At 39.4% G+C, this 16,653-nt stretch overlaps 1 protein-coding gene across 1 annotated transcript; it reads left to right on the top strand.

Moving 5' to 3' along the window:
• The first annotated feature begins 977 nt into the window (after positions 1 to 977).
• LOC111190320 (CD209 antigen-like protein A) lies at positions 978 to 7,830 on the top strand. The gene is made up of 5 exons (XM_049472556.1): positions 978 to 1,154; positions 4,067 to 4,201; positions 5,515 to 5,642; positions 7,194 to 7,294; positions 7,427 to 7,830. The coding sequence occupies exons 1-5, from the start codon at positions 1,022 to 1,024 to the stop codon at positions 7,551 to 7,553; spliced, it is 624 nt and encodes a 207-aa protein (XP_049328513.1). The 5' UTR covers positions 978 to 1,021; the 3' UTR covers positions 7,554 to 7,830.
• The last annotated feature ends 8,823 nt before the right edge of the window (positions 7,831 to 16,653 follow it).

Genomic DNA, 16,653 nt, shown 5'->3' with positions numbered 1-16,653 from the left:
GGAGATCCACGTTAAAAACACAACAGGGTGTGGAAATGGAGGAGCTACTGAACGCGAAGTTATGTGACCGAGAAATCCTTAAAAAACTGGTCCTCCAGTTTTATCACTGAGTAGAAGTGTAAAATATTTCTAACAGACGTCCCCCCGAGAAAGTAATCCCATTATAACCCCAGATATGGTGCCAATATGATCATAATTAGCTGCTCCAGGGAGTCCTATTCTATTCATCTATTGTCTTTCCCTAGAAACAAACAAAGAAAATAGCTGAATGTTTTCATTGATTCTGTTAGTACAGTACATATTTTCAAATTGGATATAATGTGATATTTGACATTTGAAAGTTAAATTCAATAGAAACATAATTTTTGAAACTCATCTTAACCATCCATTATCTGTCTGCTGTGATAAGAACTCTGGTTTAATTTTTAATACTTATAATAAAAACAGCACTTCATTGTGTTGTGGCAAGTCTTCATTATCTGTGGAAGTGAAATGTATTATATTCTGAAATTACAAAAAAACATTTGGTATAATATATTTTATTCCACTCCTGGTGCAAAATTTAAATAATTTAAGCAGATCATCCATCTTCTTCTTGATTACATTCCAGAGGTTTTCTATTTGGAAAAAAAATCTAAGAAACGCACATTTTTTAAGTGCTATTTTTTTTTTCTAAGCTGTATAGTTAAATATTTATATAAAAAGTGAAATAAAATATTTAACTTTTGATTATTTTGGATAATTCTTCTGGTCCGTTTATGAAGTAATGTTAGCACAGTGTAAGAGACTGTTTGATCAAATTTTGGTCAAATTATGAAGGAAATTAAAAATGTTTTCTTCAAACAGCGACAACACATATGACAATACATTTTCAAATCTTTCATCTCTTGAATCTAAGAGATGTTGTGGGCGGAGCTTCAGTTACTTAGATTTTAAATAAAGGGGAGGAACTAAGCTGCAGAATTCAGCTATAAAATCTGCTGTATCTCACTGAGTCGCACTGCACTGTTACAGCAGCACCATGAAGGATTTTAGAGTGGAGCTCAGTGAAGACATGCAGGTAGATTCAAAAATGAATAATAAATATAACAGGCATGAGTTCATGCAGCACCAGAGTAATACTGCCAGGACCAACCAGCAGTCTCCAAGAAGAGGTAAACACACGCACACAACACTTTGTATATTAAAAAAAAAAAAAAAGTTTTAAATATAAATTATGCATTATTTTCCTGTAAATTTGTTCTCTGGGAAATTACATGAATAGACTGTTTTTTTTAAGCGTCATGTTATTGTTTGACAGAATTCTGTATAAGTACCTGTATTTTAACAACTTTTAACTGTGGAGAACTTTAAATATAAATTTTCTTTTTTACTGTTTTTATCTAAAAGTATCATAGCTAAAATACACATGCACTTTTTCTACAAAGTTTTTTTTTCTAAAGAAGAAACAATCTGTTTTATATATATATTTATATATATATATATTATAATATATATATTATATATAATATATATATATAATATATATATATATATATATATATATATATATATATATATTTATTTATTTATTTTTTTTTTTTTTTTGGGTAAAGGTTGGCTGGAAGTTTTGGTGAGGTTGGGTGAATGATTTTGGTGAGGTAGAGTGAATGGGATTGTTGTACATTTGGTGAGTTTGGCAGGATGTTTTGGTGTAGTGTTAATCATCATTTAAGAGACCCCACCCCTACGCAAGAGCCAACGTTTTTTGGTGAAAATAATACTTTTCAGACTTTTCTCTGCTTAATTAATGTTGCAGAGGCAGGTTTTGGGTAACAGGCCTGACTGTAATATAACATAAGTCATGAAAATTAATATATGTTCTGTTTTTAACAGAATTTCCATTGTATGTGGTTTTATTAGTACATTTACATAAATATATTTATTTTCTGGACAGAATAACTAAAATACAGGAAAATGTCTGATAATTTTCATAATTTTCCTTTATAAATCATTGGTTGTTGGGATAAGAAATTTCAGTTAATATATAAATATATCATATTGCAGACAAACAGAGTGACATTTGAGAAGTGAAGTGAAGTTTATAGAATTTACAGAAAGTGTCCAATAAATATTTAAACTAAATTGGACAGGTGTATAAATTTGGGCCCCCCAACAGAAAAATGACATCAGCAGTAGATGTAGATCCTCCTTTTGCAGAAATAACAGCCTCTTAACTCTTCCAATAGCTTCCAAAAAGATTATGGCCTCTGGTTGAAGGTATTTTGGATCATTCTTCTTTACAAAACATCTCCAGTTCAGTCAGGTTTGATGGTTTCTGATCATGAACAGCCCGGTTTAAATCACCCACAGATTTTCAGTAATATTCAGGTCTGGGGACTGAGATGATCATTCCAGAACGTTGTACTTGTTCCTCTGCATGAATGTTTTAATGCTTTAGTAGATTTTGAGCAGTGTTTAGTGTTTAGGGTCGTTGTCTTGTTGAAGTATCCAGCCCCGGCACTTCAACTTTCTCACTGATTCTTCAACATTGTTTTGAAGAATCTGCTGATATTGACTGGAATCCATGAGACCCTCAACTTTAACAAGATTCCCAGTACCTATACTGGTCCCACAGCCCACAGCATGATGGAACCACCACCTTATTTTACTGTGGGGAGCAGTAAAGTGTTTGTGTTGGAATGCTGTGTTCTTTTTCCACCATGCATAAATAACCGCCTTCCAAATAACTCAATTTTAGCTTCATCAGTCCACAGAACCTTATTAAAAAATTAAGCTGCACTCTAAAAAACAGAGGTACGATATGAGTACTTTTTTGTACTCGAAGGTACACTCTTTATAATTGTACCCTCAAAGGTACAATATTGGTCTTTACGGGGTCAGATTTGTTCCCTCTGAAGTACAAAGTAGTTTCTAACAGCAATAAGTACAAATTTGTACCATTTAACCAGCCAAAGGGTACATTCAGTATTCTGCATCACTGTACTAATGAACAATATATATTTAAATTGCACATTTTTTATTTGAAAGCCAGACAATTTTGTATCATCAAGTTTTTGAGCCATATTTAGTTGATGATAATGTTTATAATCTTTATGATCTTTACTGCCACAAAAACCATGGGTACAAAAAAGGACTTTCACTGAAAGGTACTTTTTTGTGCCTCAATATAAGGTACAGCCCCAGCGACAAGCTTTGTACTCTTTTAAGTACAAATCTGTACTTATATTTCTTAGAGTGTGCTCCTCCAAATCTGCTTTATCTTTAGCATACCTGAAGCGACCCTTGTAGCGTAGAAAAGGCTTCTTCTGCTTTTCTGCTTTTCTCTCCCATAGTCCAGTGCAATTGGCTCCTTAATTCTTTCTCATAAGTGAATTCACTTGTGTGAATGTAGGTCAAGGGTCAATGAGCTTACCAAACAAATTCTGTGTTTCAATAATTAGTGCTAAACGTATTCAAATCAATAAAATGACAAGGCTGTCCAAATTTAAGCACCTGCCTAATTTAGTTTAAGGAATTATTGCACACTTTCTGTAAATCCCCTAAAAATTTAAATTCCCTTCTCAAATAGCCCTGTGTTCATGTGCTATATGATATATTTAACTAAATAATTGCTGGATTATAAAAAAAATGGTTTATAAAGGAAAATCATGAACATTATCAGAGACAATCTTTTTCATAACTCTGTGAGTATGGTTAGCAACCTTACTGACACTCAGTGGTTACCTATTCAGCAGAAAAATATCCAGTTCGCCTTTTTCCATGACAGTAGTACACTGTTTGCGTGGTGTTGTGTTCTATACATGGCAACCCCGAGTGTGGAAAAGTGATGTGGGGTGTGGGGAATGGCGAAGGGCAGATTCGGACTCTAAAACACAACACAGATTACCGTGATGTACCAAACTGTTCAAATAAGAAAATATTGAGTAAAGCTCTGCTGACATGAGCCGTCCTTAATATCTGAAGATGCATTCTGATCATGTTATGAGTTACTACAGAAAATATAATCCTTTAATCTCAGTAACTGATTGAGTTTGATATTTTCATAATTATCTTTTCCCTGCAGGAAGTAAATGCGGAGGCTGTAAAGTGGCTGCAGTGTGTCTGGGGCTGATGTGTGTTCTCCTGCTGGTTGCCATCACACTGCTGTGGTTTAGGATTTGTGTGAATAAAGAGAATGAAGGGATGCTTTCACAGATGGGTAAGTGTTTACTTATGTTATGTCATATTTTTATCCCTGGCCTCCATTTATTCCTGCAGTGATGAAATCCCCCACTGTTGGTGAATTGTTCACCAGAAGCTTAATTTGCTGAGAACCGTGCGGTGGAGAATGTTGTAGCTTCTAAGCAGCATCTCTTCCCCACAGCTGACTTTAGTCCCAGTAAAAACGAGTGATGCTCCAGCACCAGGAGGGTAAAGACTAGCACACGCCTCCTCCACCACATGTAAAGTCAGACTCCACCTGTGTTTGAACCGCTGCTGATGCAGCATTGCCAAGTAGCCTAACGCCGCTAACGCTCGGAGGAAAGCGCAGCGACTGATACATCAGCTCACAGACGCAGCCTTGTGTTGATCCACATCACCCTAGGAGTGATGAGGGGAAAGATCGCCATCTACTGTACCCTCCCAGAGAGAGCAAGGACAACAGCGCTCTCACAGTCTCTGGCAGCTGATGGCAAGATGCATGACTGGGATTCGAACCTCTGGGGTTAGACCATTTTTGCACAGCGCTCATCAAACCCTGTATTGACTGTGCTAAGTTGTATTGGGACACCTGGGGTTGACTTCAAATCAGCTGTTCACAAGTACTAATTCCTTCTATACTCATCCTTAAACTATGAGGTTTTCTTCGCTACCTTCTCTCACCCTCATGTATGGTCACACGCTATTTCAGCCACATCTTGGCCCAACTAATTTCCAGTCAAGCAAGCCTATGCCCCCTGTTGGCATCAGGCTTGACAACTGTCCAATATATTAGATAACTGGCTTGTTTGCCTACCCTTTTAAGTCAATATGACGACAAACAGACTTCCCACTGCCCCCACTGGTGGTCCTCCTCACAGTGGAGGAGGAAACTTTGGGCATGGATGCCATTCTGCATGACTAGCCACTGGGAGTCTTTGTTCTCCTTCTCAGCAAATCTCCAAATTAGTTTTCTGGCCATTTTAAGCCTAATGCTTTGCTAGACGAGTGGTAAATCCCTTGTCTTAAAACAAGGAGGCCTTGGTTCAATTCCCACTTCGCCTGATTTGTCAATTTGACTGAATCTGCTTGTCTCCATTACTGGGCGGCATAAAACCTTCAATAAGAATTATAAGACTCTCTGGGTGAGACCTTAAGAGGTATTGGTGTAAACTATTCAATTATAATTGTAAAATGCTATTATTACATCATCTACTGCTACTAATAGTATGAATGACAATGATTTCAGCATAGTGGCTCGGACATGAATGACAAATTTATCCGAATACATTTTTTATGCTGTTATTTTATTTGTTTATTTATTTATTTAAGATGGATGGACATATTTCCGCTCCAGTATGTACTACCGCAGTTCTGAGAGAAAAACGTGGAGTGAGGCCAGACAGCACTGCAAAGAGAAAGGAGCAGACCTGGTGATCATAAACAGCGAGGAGGAACAGGTGAGAGACAGAGACCTGTTTACATTAGTATTTCAGTGTAAACTGATAGTTTATTAACGTATAAATTGGTCGAAAAAATCAGTCAGTCAGACTGAAGTCTGAATGGTGTGTGGGACAGAACATGTAAGACCATTATTTGGCAATCAGTTTTTTCATCCTATTCCAGTGCTGTGATAAAGATGATTGCTCTCAACATTTCAAATTTTACATAATGGTATGTGGTTTCAGTTTTACCAAGAGGTGTTTCATTTGTACCGAGTACCGAGAGGGGTTTCAGTTTAACCGAGAGGTGTTTCAGTTGTACAGAGTACTGAGAGGGGTTTCAGTTTAACCGAGAGGTGTTTCAGTTGTACAGAGTACTGAGAGGGGTTTCAGTTTGACCGAGAGGTGTTTTAGTTTTACCGAGAGGGGTTTCAGTTGTACAGAGTACCGAAAGGGGTTTTAGTTTTACAGAGAGGTGTTTCAGTTTTACCAAGGTGTTTTAGTTTGACTGAGAGGTGTTTCAGTTGTACCGAGTACAGAGAGGGGTTTTAGGTTGACCGAGAGGTGTTTCAGTTTTACCGAGTACCGAGAGGTGTTTCAGTTTTACAGAGGTGTTTTAGTTTTACCGAGAGGTGTTTCAGTTTTACAGAGGTGTTTTAGTTTTAACGAGAGGTGTTTCAGTTGTACCGAGAGGTGTTTCAGTTGTACCGAGTACAGAGAGGGGTTTTAGGTTGACCGAGAGGTGTTTCAGTTTTACCGAGTACCGAGAGGTGTTTCAGTTTTACAGAGGTGTTTTAGTTTTACCGAGAGGTGTTTCAGTTTTACAGAGGTGTTTTAGTTTTACCGAAAGGTGTTTCAGTTGTACCGAGAGGTGTTTCAGTTGTACCGAGTACCGAGAGGGGTTTTAGTTGTACCGAGAGGTGTTTCAGTTGTACCGAGAGGTGTTTCAGTTGTACCGAGTACCGAGAGGGGTTTTAGTTGTACCGAGAGGTGTTTCAGTTGCACCGAGAGGTGTTTCAGTTGCACTGAGAGGCTCTGCGATGAATGTGGGAGAGACAGGAGCGCTTTTAGCACCAGACCTGACAGTGGAAGAGGATTCTAGTTGCAACCAAGAAGTGCCAGGAGCCAATAGGGAAGATGCATGGGTTAATACGGTGCTACATAATTGAGATAAAACTACTCTCTACTACTGAAATACAGCAGCTAAAATATACTTCTCTGAGTGGAATAATTTACCAAAAGACGTTCCGAATTTAAAGTGAAAATATGTGTGGAAAGTTCTTTTGTACTACTTTTTTGCACATGCTCACTAAAGAACCTGAAGTAGTGTACTCAAGTGTGTCGTTATACAAAAACCACAACTCTACGGAATCTACGAGTTAAATCATTAGGGTATAATGAATTAAATAAAGTGCACTAACATAATGTGATAAAAAGTGATGTTACCTTTTGCTGTGGGTCCAGATTAGTTTATTATCTTTACTTGAAACATTTGGAACCATGACATTGATACAGTTTAATACATTAATTTAAGAAATGAAAGCCTGCGTTTTTTTTCCTCAATAACAGAAATTCATTGACAAACAATTTGGCGAAGTTTGGATTGGTCTGACTGACCACGGCAGCGAAGGTGTCTGGAAATGGGTGGATGGTTCAACTATGACCATTGGGTAAGAGTCCACGGATTTGTAAACCACCTCCTAAAGTGGTTTGACTGATTTGATTTATGTCTGGTTTAAATGTGTTTCAGGCCACATTGTAAGTGTGTAACACATGGTGTAATCTCTGGTTCTGCCTTTCAGGTACTGGAGACGTGGAGAACCAAACAATAAAGGAGATGAGGACTGCGTTGTAACTAGCTGGAACTGGAATGATTTAACCTGTAATACAGACAAACTCTGCGTTTGTGAGAGGAGACTTTTTATATGACTACAACAGACCTGCCCATAAACACGCATTTTGACCTTTGTGCCCCCCCCTCCCATTCTGAATTTGACTTCATTACTCCAACATTCTACAGTAATATCACTTATCACTTAATTTTTATGATTAATGGTATGAAATTTGTTTTTTATGGATTTAATGGAGCTATTTGATAACAGTTTGATTTGCTGGTTTTATAGAACTCTGAATATAGTTTATGCACAACTGACTTCCCATTACTCCAAATTACTACTGTAATATCATTCGAAACATAAACCTTTAATACAGGAGAATGAGATTTATGTAATTAATTACAACATGATAACCCTTTGATATTGATGTTTTATAGAACTCCAAAGTCTTGTCTAAATGCAACCAAACACAATTTTCCTATTTTTACCATAACATTAATTAAAATTCTTACAGTATTAATACTTGAGACAGACTTATATATATAAATATATATATAAGTCGTATATTATAAATATTACTACAAGTGTTCTTCAAGACTTCATTGGAGTTATTTAATAATCGTTTGATTTTCTTATTTTTGAGGAGTCTAAATTCTGTTTAAGTTTAAGCAATTCTAATTTTGCCATCCCACAACTCCAAATTCCTACAGTAATATCATTGGAAATTAAACATGATTAATGCTATGTAAAGTGTCTAAGACTTCAGTGGTTTCATTTAATAATATTTAGGTTTTCTTCTTCAATAAGACTTTAAATTGTGGTCTATAAATAACGTATGAATGTTCCAATGTTTTACAGATACAGATAGGTAGTTGTTGTGTTTCTGGTGTTTTGTGTTGATCAGAGGTGATTAAATTATGTTTATTGAGTGTGTAATACATGTATAGGACCAATTGGTGCTTTTGGCAGTGTGGGCAGTGTGCCAAGTCCCTCTGGAAAATGAAATATGCGTCTCTGTAAAAGTTGTCAGCAGCAGGAAGCATGCAGATTGTATTTTCCAGCAGGACTTGGCACACTGTCCACAATGCCAAAAGTACCAATTGGTCTTACTAACAATTCTCTGAGACACTGATTTTTGGGTTTTCGTTGTCTATTAGCCATAATCAACAACAATAAAATAAATAAAAGCTTAAAATTGACTCTTTGTTTACTACATCTATAAAATATATGAGTTTCACTTTTTGGACTGAATTACGGAAATAAAGTAACTTTTTAATGTTCTATTTTTTAAGATGCACCTGTATAAAGTGTTGCATTAGAGTATTGAAAGTCACGAGTAGCAACTTCCAGCAGCAACACTAAACCCTGGGGTTTTGGGAAGATAATGAACAGAGTATTACTTCCATCTACAGGCCACAGTGCCCAAATTTTCCACTCACAAGATTATTATACAGGGTGCTGTGGAGGCCAAACACTTTTTTACTCTTTACTACATAATTCGAGCTTTGTTCTTCTTCAGAGGTGGACAGGGACGATCCGTGCGGAGTCCTGCGATGATCGCGTGATTTCAGGGGTTTGGTTTGAACATATGTAGAGCAGCAGATCCGCCCCGGCTCTAACACTCCGCTCCCCGCCGCTATTGATTGATTAGTTGATTAATTGATTGGGTTTCTTCCCCACCGATCAGAATTCCATCTGACCAAGATAGGCGGCTCGGGCACCAAGATGTCGAACTGAATGGTGTGCAGAGAAGCCAGGGGGCTGGCCACGCCGTGCCCGCAGCCCGAGGCCCGGGGAGCTAGCCTGGCTCTTCGGCCTGTTATTGCTGGCATCGAGCGGCCATATAGTGGATCTTGGTCCGTCACCAAAACATTCATCTAACCTCCCTAAAACATTCATCTAACCTCCCCAAAACATTCATCTAACCTCCCCAAAACATCCAACTAACCTCCCCAAAACATCCAGCTAACCTCCCCAAAACATCAATCTACCCTCCCAAAACATCCATCTAACCTCCCCAAAACATTTATTTAACCTCCCCAAAACATCCAGCTAATCTCACCAAAACATTCTTCTAACCTCCCCAAAACATCCATCTAACCTCCCCAAAACATCCAGCTAATCTCACCAAAACATTCATCAACCTCCCCAAAACATCCAGCTAACCTCACCAAAACATCCAGCTAACCTCCCCAAAACATCCAGCTAATCTCACCAAAACATTCATCTAACCCCCCCAAAACATCCATCTAACCTCCTCAAAACATCCAGCTAATCTCACCAAAACATTCATCAACCTCCCCAAAACATCCAGCTAACCTCACCAAAACATCCAGCTAACCTCCCCAAAACATCCAGCTAATCTCACCAAAACATTCATCAACCTCCCCAAAACATCCAGCTAATCTCACCAAAACATCCAGCTAACCTCCCCAAAACATCCAGCTAATCTCACCAAAACATTCTTCTAACCTCCCCAAAACATTCATCTAACCTCCCCAAAACATTCATCTAACCTCCCCAAAACATCCAGCTAATCTCACCAAAACATTCATCTAACCTCCCCAAAACATCCAGCTAATCTCACCAAAACATTCATCTAACCCCCCCAAAACATCCATCTAACCTCCCCAAAACATCCAGCTAATCTCACCAAAACATTCATCAACCTCCCCAAAACATCCAGCTAACCTCACCAAAACATCCAGCTAACCTCCCCAAAACATCCAGCTAATCTCACCAAAACATTCATCTAACCCCCCCAAAACATCCATCTAACCTCCCCAAAACATCCAGCTAATCTCACCAAAACATTCATCAACCTCCCCAAAACATCCAGCTAACCTCACCAAAACATCCAGCTAACCTCCCCAAAACATCCAGCTAATCTCACCAAAACATTCATCAACCTCCCCAAAACATCCATCTAACCTCACCAAAACATCCAGCTAATCTCACCAAAACATCCAGCTAATCTCACCAAAACATTCATCTAACCTCACCAAAACATTCATCTAACCTCTCCAAAACATCCAGCTAACCTCACCAAAACATCCAGCTAATCTCACCAAAACATTCATCAACCTCCCCAAAACATCCAGCTAACCTCACCAAAACATCCAGCTAACCTCCCCAAAACATCCAGCTAATCTCACCAAAACATTCATCTAACCCCCCCAAAACATCCATCTAACCTCCCCAAAACATCCAGCTAATCTCACCAAAACATTCAACCTCCCCAAAACATCCAGCTAACCTCACCAAAACATCCAGCTAACCTCCCCAAAACATCCAGCTAATCTCACCAAAACATTCATCAACCTCCCCAAAACATCCAGCTAACCTCACCAAAACATCCAGCTAATCTCACCAAAACATCCAGCTAATCTCACCAAAACATTCATCTAACCTCACCAAAACATCCATCTAACCTCCCCAAAACATCCAGCTAATCTCACCAAAACATTCATCAACCTCCCCAAAACATCCAGCTAATCTCACCAAAACATTCATCTAACCCCCCCAAAACATTCAAGGATTCAAGGAGATTTTATTGTCATTCGCATCACATGTGGTACATGAGGTGGAACGAAATTGTGATCTCACGATCCAGTTTTACACCCAAAGAGCTGTTATTAATAGATATATAGATAAAAAAAGAATACAATAAAAGAAATAGAATATACAAAATAGATAGATAAATATCCCAAAGAATAAAAAAAATAAATAGAGAGTAGAAAGTTTCAGCAACATGAAGTCCAGAGTGCAAGTGTGCTATAGCAGCATGATAATGTGAATTAGAGCAGTGGAGATAAAATGTCTCAGTGCAAGTAAGTGACCATGTTGGTAAACAGTAAACAGTAATTTGTCCTTGGTGTCAGTGCAGTGTGTTTGTTAAGTGGAGTTTAAGAGTCTTACAGCTTCCGGAATGAAGCTGTTTCTGAGTCTTGTTGTTTTGCACTTAATGCTCCGCAGCCTCCGGCCTGAGGGGAGTGGGACAAAAAGTGCGTGTGCTGGGTGGGTGGGATCCTTCCTGGTGCAGGTGGCCCTTTTCCTGCATCTGGAGGTGTAAATGTCTGTGGTGCTGGGGAAGCTAACTCCAACAATCCTCTGTGCAGCCTTCACCACACTCTGCAGTGCTTTCCTGTCTGCAGCAGAGCAGCTTCCATGCCACACATTGATGCTGGAGCACACGACACTCTCCACCACACATCTGTAGAAGGAGGTGAGGACTGCGCTCCCGAGTCCAGCCCTTCTCAGCCTCCTGAGGAAGTAGAGCCGCTGATGTGCCTTCCTGACCAGAGTGGAAGTGTTGTTGCTCCAGGTGAGGTTGCTGGTCAGGTGCACACCCAAGTACCTGTAGCTGTCAACCACTTCCACCGCAGATCCTCCAATGTGCAGGGGGAGGTGGGCATGCTTGCCCCTTCTGAAGTCCACGATCATCTCCTTTGTCTTTTTTACATTGATGCAGAGGTTGTTCTCTCTGCACTAACCCTCCAGGTGTTCCACCTCCTGCCTGTATCTGGACTCATCTCTGTTCGTGATGCATCCAACCACTGCCATGTCGTCCGCAAACTTCACAATATGACAGCCTGGATGGAGAGGTGAGCAGTCATATGTGAGCAGTGTGAACAGGAGGGGGCTCAGCACACAGCCCTGAGGGGAGCCAGTGCTGAGGATTATGGAGGTGGAGGAGATGTTGTGAATCCTCACAGACTGAGGCCTGTTGGTCAGGAAGTCTAGGACCCAGTTGCACAGGGAAGAGCTCAGTCCAAGTGAGGAGAGTTTGGTTATCAGTGTCTGAGGAATCATGGTGTTGAAAGCAGATGTGAAGTCCACAAAGAGCATCCGAACATAGGAGTCCTTCTGCTCCAGGTGGGTGACGGCAGTGTGGACCACGGAGGAAATGGCATCCTCTGTGGATCGGTTCTTCCTGTATGCGTACTGGTGTGGATCCACAGTGATGTTGATGGTGGCTTTGATGTGGGTCTGAACCAGTCTTTCAAAGCACTTTGTGACTATCGGAGTGAGGGCTACTGGCCGGTAGTCATTCAGACCTGTCACTGTGGAGCTCTTGGGGACCGGGATGATGGTGGCGGTCTTCAGGCAAGTGGGGACAGCTGCCTGGATGAGGGACGCGTTGAAAATGTCGGCCAGGACGTCCGAGAGCTGGTCTGCGCAGTCTTTTAGCACCTGTCCGGGGATGTTGTCCGGGCCGGCAGCTTTCCGGGAGTTAATCCTCCTCAGCGTCCTCCTTACTTCTGCTGGTGTCACGCTGAGGGGCTCTTCTCCTGGTGAGTGTGGGAGTCTGGTGCTGGGGGGTGTGTCGGGGTTCTCAAAGCGGGCGTAGAACGTGTTGAGAGCCTCAGGCAGGGATGGGTCTTTGGAGCTTTGTGCAACGTTAGATTTGTAGTCCGTGATGCACTTGATGCCCCTCCACATGCTCTGTGGATCCTGGGAGGAAAAGTGTCCCTGGATTTTCTGAGCATATGCAGCTTTTGCCCTCTTAACTCCAGCAGTCAGCTCTCTTCTAGCCCTCCTGAGTTCATCCGAGTCTCCAGATCTGAAGGCAGCATCCCTGGCTTTCAGCAGGGAACACACCTCTGCGTTCAGCCAGGGCTTCTGGTTCGGGTAGCAAGTCACAGTCTTGGTAGTAGTGACATCCTCCACACACTTGCTGATGTACCTGAGAACAGCAGATGTGTATTCCTCACACATCTGCTGTTCTCATCCATCTAACCTCCCCAAAACATCCAGCTAATCTCACCAAAACATTCATCAACCTCCCCAAAACATCCAGCTAACCTCACCAAAACATTCATCAACCTCACCAAAACATCCATCTAACCTCCCCAAAACATCAAGCTAACCTCACCAAAACATTCATCAACCTCACCAAAACATCCAGCTATTCTAACCAAAACATTAATCTAACCTCCCCAAAACATTCATCTAACCTCCCCAAAACATCCATTTAACCTCCCCAAAACATCCAGCTAATCTAACCTCACCAAAACATTCATCTAACCTCTCCAAAACATTCATCAACCTCCCCAAAACATCCAGCTATTCTAACCAAAACATTAATCTAACCTCCCCAAAACATTAATCTAACCTCCCCAAAACATCCAGCTAATCTAACCTCACCAAAACATTCATCTGACCTCTCCAAAACATCCAGCCTACCTCTGCAAAAACATCCAGCTAATCTCACCAAAACATCCATCTAACCTCACCATTACATCCAGCTGAACTCACCAAACCAACCATACCATCCAGCCAACCTTATTGTAGCAAATAAGTACAAAGTAGTAATGTGTTAGTTTCCAATATGTAAATACCAAAGGTAAGTATATGAGGTTAATTAATGAGAAATATAAAATAATACTGTGGGCTAATCAGAAAACTCTAAGATCGTCTACAGAGCCGAGGATGACACCACACCACTTCTCTGCAATTTGGAGGTTGGGGAAAGCCTACATTTATTAAAAAGGTGAGTAAAAAGATTATTACACACCACTACTTATACTAATACTACCACCAGTGTAGGAAAATATATCAGTAAGTAAATATATATTCATATATATTTATATGTATCAATAACACAATATCCCTTTCTTTTGTTTGAATCACCAAAAACAAAAAATGCCTTCAGTTAGATTTTGTAAATTCACAAATTAAATTCAATCGCAGTCAATAACACAGTATTATATCAAATAATCACAACAACAGTTTCTCTTTTTTTCTTGTGTTTGTGTGTAATTAATGTCTGTTTTACAGGTTCAGTTGGAATTGGGAATGTGCCAAAGGTCCATCCTGTGAGAGAGTTTGTATTTCTCCTACCGATCGGGAGATGAGAGAAAGTTCAGCAACAACGAAAGAAAAGGAGTTTTAAGAATCACAGTTGTCCACAGCACTTGGTCCAGAGAGGCTCGCCATCAAACGCAGAAAAGGGGGGGTCCAATTTTAACTCTATCCAAAAAACCTGACCTATAATAGATCGTAAAACTCAAGTCAATATTAGGCTTAAGCTCTATATGAACACATATCAGCTCTAAACACATTAATTCACATTTAACTACACACATTCACATCACCTTGAGTTTCTTTAACAAGTAACTGAACATATTTACAATATCAGGGATTTAAGTACAGAGAAAATAAAGATACATGCACCGCTTGGCACACAAGGGGTTAAATTCCTGCAGCACGCGCCTGTTCTGCGCGTGTGTATGTGGCGCGCGATGTTCGCGGTCACCCGCGGCCCAACCTGTCTCTACACAGGCTGAAAAATACTCAAATAACACAAAAATACACATTTTTTAGCCTCTATAGATCCCACTCTTAAGCTCTGTCTCAGTAACGCGGGTGAGCTGCACTGCACTGTTACAGCAGCACCATGAAGGAGCTAGAGTGGAGCTGAGTGAAGACATGCAGGTAGATTAAAAAATGAATAATAAATATAACAGGCATGAGTTCATGCAGCACCAGAGTAATACTGCCAGGACCAACGAGCAATCTCCAAGAAGAGGTAAACACACACATACACACACAAACACACAATACAATAAGGAACTGTATTTAACATTTGTTTCTGTAGTGGTCAGTTCAATTTTCAATCAGTTTTTACAATTTTCACTATTCATTTTTACACTATTTTCCTGTATTTTTGTTCTCTAAAAAAATTAAAATGACTATTAAATGAATTTTTACTTCAGTTGTAAAATACTAGATTTGGCTCTGTGTAACAGACTGAGTTCTACTGTTGTAGTGGATTTAACCATACCATACTTTTTATAACCATACTGTTTATATAAAGCTTCATTATTCTGTTCAGACTCCAGAGAGTTTGGTGTTTTGGGATTGTCTAGTCCAATCCTCACTAAATTGGGTAAATGCATGTGTAATGTTTGATTTATTGCTGATAAACTAATGTATACTAGTATAATGAAATATACTACATTGCATGGCACAGCCAGTCGTTGGTATTATTTTATATCAACTTTGATACTATAATTGAACTTTGGAAAATATTTCCCCCTTTATTAAGGTTGGAGTGCATTTACTTCTTGCTTTTACAGAATTAATGAGTCTTATATTTAATAGTTTTCTATACATACACAGAGAACAGAGCTAAACTGGAGTAGATTTAATGTACAGTAATAATGCTAATAAACTATATCTCTGTTACCAGTAACTTTAACAGTATCAGTAACTTTAACCCTATCTTCACCACCTTCACACTGAAAACACAGGAGAACATATTTAAATCAGAACCTGAAATGCTTCCCCTATAATTTAGTAAAGCTGGAGTGGATTTAAGGTACAGTAATAATGCTGATAAACTATATCTAGATTACCATTTATAAATAAAATATATGTAATTCTTTTGTTTCTTTACTTCTTAATTGCTTCAGTTTTCTTCATTTCTTTCATTTGCATGTTTTTCATTAAATCTTCATATGTGTTTTTGGATTTTTCCTGACGGTCTTTTCTCAGTCCAGCAGTAACACAGGGGACTGCTGTGTAAAGACTGCTGTGTCTGAACTGTGCATACCAGCACAACATACATTAACACATCCAAATAATAGCTGATCTGTGGGAGTCCTGTATATGAAGAATTATATAAAGTAAAGAAACAAAAGGATCACATATATTTTATTTATAAATGGTAATCTATATATAGTTAATCAGCATTATTACTGTACCTTAAATCCCTTCCAGCTTTATTAAACTATAAGGGAAGCACTTTTTTCAGACTTTGATTTAAATATGTTCTTCTGTGTTTTCAGTGTAAAAGTGAGTAGATAGTTATAAAGTTACTGATTGAAACAGGGATGTTTTGGTGAGGTTGGCTGGATGTTTTGGTGAGAGATGTTTTGGTGAGAGAGATTTTGGTGAGGTTGGTTGGATGTTTTGGTGAGAGATGTTTTGGTGAGGTTGGCTGGATGTTTTGGTGAGAGATGTTTTGGTGAGGTTGGCTGGATGTTTTGGTGAGAGATGTTTTGGTGAGAGAGATTTTGGTGAGGTTGGCTGGATGTTTTGGTGAGAGATGTTTTGGTGAGAAATGTTTTGGTGAGGTTGGCTGGATGTTTTGGTGAGAGATGTTTTGGTGAGGTTGGCTGGATGTTTTGGTGAGAGATGTTTTGGTGAGGTTGGCTGGATGTTTTGGTGAGAGATGTTTTGGTGAGAGA

This window comes from Astyanax mexicanus, chromosome 25 (genome assembly GCF_023375975.1).
Source record: "Astyanax mexicanus isolate ESR-SI-001 chromosome 25, AstMex3_surface, whole genome shotgun sequence".
NCBI lineage: Eukaryota > Metazoa > Chordata > Actinopteri > Characiformes > Acestrorhamphidae > Astyanax > Astyanax mexicanus.
Note: the sequence above shows the minus strand (reverse complement) of the source record. Positions and strands in the feature narration are given on the sequence as shown.

Coding starts and splice junctions, on each gene's coding strand:
- LOC111190320 (XM_049472556.1), top strand. CDS start 1,022: ATGAAGGATTTTAGAGTGGAGCTCAGTGAAGACATGCAGGTAGATTCA. Junction 4,202..5,514: donor AGGGATGCTTTCACAGATGG/GTAAGTGTTTAC, acceptor TATTTATTTAAG/ATGGATGGACATATTTCCGC. Junction 7,295..7,426: donor GGTTCAACTATGACCATTGG/GTAAGAGTCCAC, acceptor TCTGCCTTTCAG/GTACTGGAGACGTGGAGAAC.